Here is a 10,414-nt window from a genome sequence, read left to right as displayed (position 1 = left end):
ACCTGTCAACTATTACCCAGATGGTATCAAAACCATTCGTGGTTCTGGGTAATCCCATTATGAAATCCATAAAAATGTCTTCCCACTTCCATTCCGGGATCTGGATAGGCTGCAGAACTCCTCCTGGTCTCTGGTGTTCTGCGTTTACTCTCTGGCAAGTCAGACAGGTACTAACATATCTAGCGATGTCTCTTTTCATCCTAGGCCACCAAAAACGTTTCTTTAGGTTCTGGTACATCTTGGTGGAACTAGGATGCATCGCATAAGAAGTTCCGTGAGCCTCGTCTAAGATCTTCCTCCGTAGTTCCTCCTGATCTGGAACACAAAGTCTATCACCAAAATATAATGCTCCACTATTTGATACTCTGAACTCTCAACTTTCTGATCCAGCTAGCCCTTTCTTGATTTTCTGAATTTTAGGATCCTGTCCCTGAGCTGTCTGGATATCACCAAGCAAGGTGGATTCTAATGTCATAGTAGAGAGTTGTCCCACTATAAGTTCAAGGCTGAAATCTGTGATCTCCTTCTGTAGGGGCGGTGACATGGCTGCTAGTGATAGTAAGGTGGCGTTGGACTTCCTGCTAAGTACGTCTGCCACCTTATTGGCTTTTCCTGGATGGTAGAGGATGTCTACATCATAATCTTTGACCAGTTCGAGCCATCTACGCTGTCGCATATTCAGATCCTTCTGAGTAAAGAAGTACTTCAGACTCTGATGATTTGTATACACTCTACACTGAGCTCCATACAGGTAATGTCTCCAAATTTTGAGAGCGAACACGACTGCTGCAAGCTCAAGGTCATGAGTAGGGTAGTTCCTCTCATAATCCTTGAGTTGTCTGGAGGCATAGGCGATCACCTTACCTTCTTGCATCAGAACTGCTCCTAGTCCCAATTTAGAGGCATCACTATAAATGTCAAAACTGTCTGTGTTTTCTGGTAGAGCCAGAATAGGAGCACTGGTCAATCTCCTCTTTAGCTCGCTGAAGCTATTCTCACAGTCCTCTGTCCACTGAAATTTTCTGTTCTTTCTGGTAAGAGCTGTCAGTGGGGAGGCTATCCTGGAGAAGTCCTCTACGAATTTTCTGTAATAACCTGCTAGTCCCAAAAAGCTCCTGATCTCACTAGCATTTTTGGGTCTTTTCCAATTACTCACAGCTTCTATTTTGCTGGGGTCTACCATAATACCATCCTTGGAGATAATGTGACCCAGGAAGGCTACCTGATCAAGCCAGAATTCACATTTCGTGAACTTGGCGTACAACTGGTTCTGCTGAAGGGTCTGCAAGACTATTTTCAGGTGCGCTGCATGTTCTTCCTGAGTTCCGGAATAGATAAGAATATCATCGATGAACACGATAACAAACTTATCTAAGTATTCTCTGAATACTCTGTTCATGAGGTCCATGAAAGTAGCTGGAGCATTTGTCACGCCAAAGGGCATGACTACGAACTCATAATGTCCGTATCTAGTCCTGAAAGTCGTCTTGGGTATATCGCCTTCTTTAACCTTCACTTTGTGATACCCCGATCTGAGGTCTATTTTAGAGAACACTGCTGCTCCCTTTAGCTGATCAAACAGGTCATCTATTCTGGGAAGAGGATACCTGTTCTTGATCGTGACTTGGTTTAGTGCTCTGTAATCTATACACAGGCGCATGCTCCCGTCCTTCTTCTTCACGAACAATACAGGCGCTCCCCATGGTGAGTGACTAGGATGTATGAAGCCCTTGTCAAGCAGCTCCTGTAGTTGCTCCTGAAGTTCCTTCAGTTCTGCTGGAGCCATGCGGTAGGGTGCTTTGGAGATGGGATTTGTACCGAGAATAAGTTCTATCTCGAATTCAATCTCCCTGTCTGGTGCTAGGCCTGGTAACTCTTCAGGGAAGACGGCTGGGTAGTCATATACAACTCGGACCTCTTCTTGCTTTTGGTCCTTGTCCTGACTGGTATTGACTACATGCGCTAAAAATCCCGTATATCCTGAATCTAGCAATTTCTGTGCTTTCAGAGTTGAAAGAAATTTCTTGGCTTTTCTCTTTGGTTCTTCGCTGTACTCAAATTGTACTCCTTCTTCAGGTTGGAATATGACTTTCTGTTTACGGCACTCTATGGAAGCCCCGTACTTGATCAGGAAGTCCATTCCAAAAATGACATTGTAATCAGTCATATCTAGCACTATCAGATCACAAAAGAGTTCTCTGTCTGCTATAACGACTGACACTGCTCTGAGCCAGTGCTTGGATGCCATAATTTCTCCCGAAGGTAGTGTTGTCAGAAACTGACCACTGAATACCTCTGGGGGTACTGCTAACTTTTCGGCGAATGTCCTGGATATATAAGAATGGGTTGCCCCAGTATCGAATAAGACAGTTGCACTTTGCTGTAAAATACTAATCTGACATGTAACAACTGTCGAGGTATTCGCTACATCCTCTCTGGTGAGTGAATAGATCCTTGCGTTCATCGTGGATGAGGGGGCTTCTAGTCTGCCCTAGCTGATGGATGGACCGTCTAAAACAGCCTGCATCTGGTGTAACTGGGCTGGCTGGCCTCCATGCTGAATCGGCTGTGGTTGAGGAAAACCGGTCTTGTTCGGGCACTGCTTAGCCATATGCCCCTCTTGTCCACATTCGAAGCATCCCCGTGTGCCCTTGTGACAAACTCCTGGGTGGAATCTCCCACAAGTAGAACACTTGGGATAACTAGGCTGTTTGTTGGCTGGTCCTCCTTTTGGGTAACTCCCTGGTTTGCATTTGTTGCTGGAGTTCCCTTTCCAATTTTAGCCGTGGGAGCTGTGGCCCTGGTGTTTCTGAGTACCTGAGCCTCCCTGACCCTTGGACTCTGAGAGGACTTGCTTTTGCTGTCTGATATTGTTCTGGTAGTGCTCGGTGGTCAAAGCACTGCTTACTAGTTCTTCAGTGGTTTGCGGCCTATGGACGCCGCTGGTCACGTTCATGGCTATTTCCGGCCTTAGCATCTTGAGCATCAACCGGACTCATTCTTTTTCAGTGCTGACTAATTCAGGGCATAGACGAGCCAATCTGTTGAATTTCTTCAAGGCTTCCTCCACTGAAAGGTTGCCCTGACGAATTTCAGTGAACTCGTCGTAGTGGCAGTTTATGACCCGCATGTGGAAAAACTCCTCGAAGAATTCCCTCTCGAAGTCAGCCCATGTCATCTGATTCACTGGGCGCTTCGCTTTGATTCTTTCCCACCACATACGTGTGTCTCCTGCCAGGCAGAAGGAGGCACATTTCACCTTCTCGTGTTTTGGCCAGTCCAGAAACTCCATCGTACTCTCCAGTATTTTGAACCAGGCTTGAGCATCCCATGGTTCACTGGTGCCTGTGAAGTTCTCTGGCTTAATTTTCCTCCACTGGATCAGATAAGCTTCCCTCCTTGCCCCTGTTGCTGGGGCTACTGGTGCTGTAGGTTGGACTGGTGGAACCGCTATTACTGCTGGGGTTGCCAGGTTAGGTTCCGGAGTGACAGTGGGAGTGTTCTGCTGACTAGCCCTTAAGGTGGCTATCTCCTGTTGTTGTTCAGCTAGCTGCTTCTGTAACTGAGCCACTACTGCGGTAAGGTCTGGGGGAGGCACTGAGTTTCCTGCATCATGCTGGGGCTCAGTAGCTGGTGTCTTTCTAGCTGGGCGTCCTCGTACCATTTTCTAAAGAATAGAGGACATACATAACTAACAGGACGTATGGTATAACTATTGTTATCATGTTTAATTAGCTACCATAATCACACTAGAGGCTATCATACACAAGCATGCTTTAATTATCTATAAACATGAAAGAAAAACATAACTGAAGTGAGAGATGTTCTTACTTGAAAGCTGAAGGTTCAATGCTGATGTGTGTGTGAGAAAGTATGGAACTTTTGCTCTGATACCACTCTATAACGACCCGCCTCCTACTAACTGGGCTGCGAGGCCGGACCGTCACATTATGCTGTGCTAAACTATTTTTAAGGTGCAAAAAAGCTGAACTAATTCAAAATTTTACTAACTACTACTATTTCTTCTGCTAACTGCTATTAGATATGAAATTCATGTTTAAACTGCATCTTGAATGTTGTTCCTATGCTAAAGGAAGTAATCTAGACTTCACATATGAACAAGGACTGAAATAAGGGGTTTCCAGCTGTTATCAGGCCTCCCAATCGATCGGTGGATCGATTGGAGTGGTCTGATCGATCCACTGATCGATTCAGCTTGCTACTGTACACGGGGTAAATTCTGGATCGATCGGCTGATCGATCCAAACTTGTTAATCGATCCAAGGATCGATTCCAGAGCTGTTCGCGATAGAAGTTTTTTGATCGATCCAGTGATCGATTCCAATGCTCTCTGTTCGCGACAGAACGCGACCGGATCGATCAGCTGATCGATCCAGGAGCTTACTGTTTGCGAGGAAACCTCCCCAATCGATCAACTGATCGATTGAGGGCCTCCAATCGATCGGTGGATCGATTGGGGTTTCTGATTTCGCAGCTAAGCTCTGATTTCAGCACTGTTTCGTGCCAAGATCGCATACATAAGTTCTAAAATAACTGGAAAACATTCTAATAGCAACAACTAGTGTTCTAAGCATGTCCACTAACCATCTAAGCATATCTTGCATAATTCGGACACTTAAATATCTAGAAATACAGAAAGTAATACTATAAGAAAACACTAAGTTCTAGAGGTTGCTAGTTTCTCCAAGGATCTTCATTCCAAGTTCCTGCCCACACACATCTTTGTAGCATTGTCCTCCAGCCTCCGCTAGTCCATCTTTCCTTTACCTTTATCTGCAGTAAAAGGAAAAGAAGTATCTGTAAGCTTACGCTTAATAAGAAACCATCTACCTCACAAAACATGCATACGATGCAATTTATGCTTTTAAAACATGCTATTTGAAATATATGCTGAACATTGCTAACCATGGATTCTAAAACATGGCATAATCACATACAATACATGACATTCAAAACTAAGCAGAGAACTATCATGTGAATCCATAAGAAAACTAAACTGAAAGGAAAGCTGAGCTGACTAATATTAAACTAATGCTAAAGCTTCACTGCATTCACATAACTAATTCGTGAAGTTTGAAAACTATTTATCATAAATAGATGAAAATACATAATCATGCTGCTGATGGGCCCGACAACTGTACTTACTGTGCGCACATCCCTAACTGAACCTGGGGTTGCAAATTCCGAATCTAGTAGGGTTTACTAGGTTATCTAAACCTAGGGACGACTATGGGAGCCCAACCCAATGGACATCTAGTCCAGTACAGTGCCACTGCTAAAAATAAAATACTGATTAAAGCTGAATTTTTCTTATCTTGCTATTTCTAGGTTATCTGAACCTAGAGCTAGGTTGTCTGAACCTAGAGGCGACTGTGGGAGCCCACCCATTGGACCGTAGTCCCATATAAGCTGTAATAAAACTGCATATACTGAATAAATGCTTCTATTGCATTTAGCTAAGTTATTAAAATGCCTGTGGTAGCATTTAACTGAGCTACACATTTTATCAAACATATGGTGTGCACTAGTTCACACCCTACATACTAAAATTCTGCATACGACTAAACTAATGCGTAAAACCTCGAAAAGAGCTACTTATACTGCAGGTGAGGGGTTTCTTACCTCCTGCGCTAGATTTCTTACAATCCAATCGCTAGGTTTTCCGGAGAAGGGATCTCTTCGACGATCTTCTCGCGTCTATGCGTTCTTCTCACGGAGAGGAGCGTCCTCGTACCTTTGATGTTGCCGGAAGATACTCCTATGGCCCTAGGGATGGAACCCTAGGTTCTTCCTTTGGCTTGGTGCGCCGAGAGAAGAAGAGAAGGGAGAGGGGTCGGCGGGTGAGGGTTTGAGGAAGAGAAGAGTAGCGTTAAAACAACTCCCCACTTACTAATTTCCTATTTATACTAAGTGGGTAATTCCACCCAACTCTAACATAAATACAATTGGTTCCCTCTTCTTTCAGCACGACCCTGCTGGGTTCACTTGGTTACTAGAGTCCTCTATAAGGCATAGGGTCCATAGGTCTCGGGTTCAATTCCTGCCTAGATCTTTTTACGTTTCTATTTATTTTTACTACTTCCGCTACTCTAAAAATTCCATAAAAATATCCTAAAATTCCAGAAAAATCATAAAATATTTCTAAAATTGATTTGAGAATTTTTGGGCGTTACATTTAGTGAGTGTTCAATTTCCTTGGATTAGCAACCTCTCCAATTATAACCAAGTAAATTGTTTGTGCCTCTTCCTTTCTTTATTTGAGTCTCTTATTTCTTTTATGCAAGTGTTGATTATTATTAAACTATAAAGCGCGAGGAAGGTTCATTTTTCTTTATAGGGCTATTCACCCCCCTCTAGCCGGCCGCCAAGGATCCTACACTATCGGCTTTCCATCTATCATCGGGGGAGTGTATCCTTTAAGTATGGTGAACTAGAGCTCGATGTCGGACTTGAGGTAACACTCCATTTTGTTCTTCCTGTAGCTGAAGTTCTCTCCTTTAAACAAAGGAGGGCGATCGATGTTGTATCTTTCTTAGTAGGAATTTGACATCTTTGCTATCAAAGGAAAAAGGAGAAGAAGATTTCCAAGACTCTCGTCTTGGGATTAGTAGTGCGAGATAAAGAATTAAGAAAGAAATTAAAAAGAAATCTTTTTAAGAAGAAAAGATTTTTTTTTTTAAAATTGCTCGAAAATGATTAAGTATTTTCAGATCTACCAGGCTCTGATACCAATTGAAGGATCGATAGAAAGCAATAGGGGGGTGAATATCGCTCGTTAAAAACTCTTTCTTTTCATAAAGTAAAAACAAGAGCAGTGCAACAGAAAATGAAATACACGTTTCGGTTACTTGGTTCGGAGCCTAGGTCAACTCCTACTCCAAGACCCGCGATCCTTGATCGCATCGTTGGCCAATTCACTATAATCCTTTTTTCCAAAATTTTTGGAAAGAAGCAATTTGTACAATGAAAGATGTAAGATAATAACAACCTACTATCTTACTAGAAAATAAGTGCAATGCAAGCTAATAAAAATTATACCGGCAGAAGAATAAGGATGCAACTTGTCGGCACTTCTTGGAGTAGTAGGTTGCCTATGAAGATGTAGTAGTAGCACGAGCTGCTTTGTACACGGATCAACAGGAAACAGATATCCAACCTCGAACATCGAGCTCCACTTTTTAAGAATCATTATCGTTCGGTCGACTGATCATCGGGTACGGTCGATTGAACTCGCTCTCTTCCTTCTTCACTAAGATACAATCTTCAAGCATTCATAACATTTAATGGTTCGCTCGACCGATCACCTTGTTCGGTCGACCGAATGGTGAACTTTCCCTGTTCGTTGAGATTCTTCATTAATGAGCATTTAATGTGATGATTGTTCAGTCGACCGATCCCTTGGTTCGATCGACCGATCAACCAGGCTTTCATCTTTGCTTCTGATCGATCTGATCTGTGCCACATCATCAAGGTTCGGTCGATCGATCCTCTTGTTCGGTTGATTGATCAGGCTTCGATCAGACTCTGCTCTGCTTTGGTCTAAACTAATCTCTAGTCTGAGTTAGCCTTGTTTGGTCGACTAATCTCTATGTTCGGTCAACCGATCAATTCGCTCCCTGCAAAATAAAGTTAGATAATTCCTTGTAAAATAAAGGTTAGCACAATAATAAGATGCATGAGTAGTAATAGACAGTAATACTGTCTTGATCTTAACTTGGAAACCTTTCCCATTTCTTCAGTTGAATCAGTGACCTAGGATTTGTTTCTTTCTGGAGCATGACCTGACTATCGCTTCCTCCAGTTGCTTACCTCGACCTACCTGCCAAATATTGGTCTTCCAGACCTGTTTGGACTTTATCGCTTAGCATTGGATCAACACACTAGGACTTCCCTTCGATCTACGGTCCTTCAGACCTATCGAGCTTCCTTGCCAAGTGTCGGGTCCTCTTGACCCACTTAGGTTTCTTATCAGGCTTCCACAATCTATTAAGACTTTCCTTAGGTTAGTAAATAGCCTATATACTCGGTCAACTTATTAGATCATAACAAAACTTAACTTGAACCTTTGGTAATATCAAAACTCAAGTTCAATTCTGGTGCACCCTGCATCAACAGTGGGAGCTAGGTATGTAGAGAAAAAAAAGAAAGAAAAGATTTTCTTTAAAATATCCTTAACTCATTTTAAACGGATTGAATCAGTTCAACTTATAATTTAGTTGGTGGCCAAATCAATTTCAGTTTAAATTAATGTACTCTTTATGTTTGCATATACCCATTGGATTTAATTTGCACCCTATCCAATTTAAATTGAGCGCCTTCATTTCATGTTTAATAACTCGATACATCTATATTTTATTTATTTATTTATTTTTTATTGAGGATTTTTTTTAGTACTTAATTATCTTGATGGACTGAAATATTTCCAAAATAAAACAAATGTATTATTATTATTTTTTTTTGAAAAAGTAAGTGAAGCTGGAGTCCATTCTAATTCAAAGGTGGCTCTATCCCTGATAGATATATATCATTATAGAATTATTTGAATTTTTTTAGACCGTATAGCAGAACTCAATAGATTAGTCACCTCTACAGCGAATTGTAATTTATATATCTCAGGTAAACTGCCTACTTTCTCGATCCCGATTGTGCTAATTTGTACCCATCCAGGTAGCTGGGAACGTAGGTACCCTAAGCTGATTAATAAATTTGGAAGACCTGGATGTCAGAACGTGTCATGTGTTCCCCAATTGAAAATTAATGCTTGTTGAGAGTTAATATGATGCTTCGTGGATCACTTGTCATGAGTAGCTGTTCCAGTGACTTTTGTCTCCTAAGGATAAGCTTGCTTAGATGACTAGCTGTTCCAGTGACTTTAGTCTCCTAAGGATAAGCTTGCTTAGACATTGGGAGTACAATCATGGATAATGCTGATAGAGACCCTGGCTCACTATACTGCCTCCTCCTCCCATCACTCTTCTTATCCACAAATCTAACTTCTCGCGATATAGTAATCAAGAGTACAAGACTCTCTTTCTAAATTCTCTAATGCATTACATTGGTCGACAATATTGAATTCCTGGATGCAACCGAACAGAAAGTCAAAATCCAGTCCATCGCGTCTATTATATGGATAATGTATTATTAAATCATTCGCCACGTGTCACTCCATCATTGAGACAATTAAGTCTTTCCTCTCCTCTTCTGCTCGGATTGCATTTCAATAAAAGGAAGGCTGAGGCTCTTCCTTCCTAACTGTGCGTCGCCAATATGGTACATGCCCTCTCCTTCTCTCCCTCCAAATTCCTCGCCTTGCCGCGTCCTCCTGTGGTATTGAGGCCCTCATTCGTCGTCGTCGCTGCCGCCGCCGTCCGATCTCCGGCTGAGTCTGCCACGTCGCTCTACGAGGTCCTCGGCGTCCACACAGGCGCCAAGAACGGCGAGATCAAGGCTGCGTACCGGCGTATGGCGCTAGAGTGCCATCCGGACGTCGGCGCGCCTGCCGACGAGTTCCTGCGCCTCCACGCCGCCTACGCCACGCTCTCCAACCCCGACAAGCGCGCCGACTACGACCGGAAGCTGATGGCGCTGGATCACGGACGGAGGCGCCAGAGGCCGACGTACACGGGCACGAGCCCACCGCTGTCCCGGGAAAACTACCGGCGGACGTGGGAGACGGACCAGTGTTGGTAGGAGGCAAAGGAGAGTTCTCATCCGTCGGATGGATCGACTGATCCCCTTTCTGGAAACAAGTGAATATATTATTTGAGTGCCTGTGAAACTGTAAATGATTTTAAATACCAGTAAAATTAGTCTCCGCCTGTTTTATTGATTTGTTTTTGGATTATAGTATCCAGTCCATGATGCAAATTGGCGTCTATCTTTTTTTTTTTTTTTGTTATAAAAGGAATGAATTTTTGGACTGAATTGAGTTACTTAGTATGGAATAGAGTGAAAAGGATTCGAATTTCGATAAAATTAAAAAATTATAATTAATCAGTATGAGAGGGATTGTTGGAATAACGGATTCTATATTTTATTATCCTATGTGAAAGGAAGGGAAAAAAAAAATAATGTATTAACATTGCTTTAGATTTTAAAATTTAGATAAAATTTATAAAATTTATTGTTAATGATTTTGGATTTTGATTTACTAAGCCACGAGTTGTGTACTTGTGTAATGCCAAAGACTAATGATGCATTTGCAGAGTTGGGATGTGAATGAGCTACGCTTTATTTTTATTATTCAATTTATCCAAGTTTGTTATCAAACATTTTATTATTGAGCTTAGTTTTTTATGGAGTTTAAATTGATATTATTGTCCTTTTATATATATATATATATATATATATATATATATATATATATATATATATCCTGCGGCATTTCTGTGTG

General features: G+C 42.0%; 1 protein-coding gene across 1 annotated transcript; it reads left to right on the top strand.

Moving 5' to 3' along the window:
* The first annotated feature begins 9,168 nt into the window (after nt 1-9,168).
* Nucleotides 9,169-9,852, top strand: LOC122024621 (chaperone protein dnaJ 11, chloroplastic-like). The gene has a single exon (XM_042583278.1). It carries the CDS (start codon nt 9,289-9,291, stop codon nt 9,709-9,711), a length of 423 nt encoding a protein of 140 aa, XP_042439212.1. The 5' UTR covers nt 9,169-9,288; the 3' UTR covers nt 9,712-9,852.
* Nucleotides 9,853-10,414: the final 562 nt, after the last annotated feature.

This window comes from Zingiber officinale, chromosome 9B (assembly GCF_018446385.1).
Source record: "Zingiber officinale cultivar Zhangliang chromosome 9B, Zo_v1.1, whole genome shotgun sequence".
Classification (NCBI taxonomy): Eukaryota; Viridiplantae; Streptophyta; class Magnoliopsida; order Zingiberales; family Zingiberaceae; genus Zingiber; species Zingiber officinale.
The sequence above is the reverse complement of the archived record's forward strand: the minus strand, read 5'-3'. Positions and strand labels throughout refer to the sequence as shown.

What these genes read in the sequence shown, in the direction of transcription:
- LOC122024621 (XM_042583278.1), top strand. Translation starts at nt 9,289, where the DNA reads ATGGTACATGCCCTCTCCTTCTCTCCCTCCAAATTCCTCGCCTTGCCG.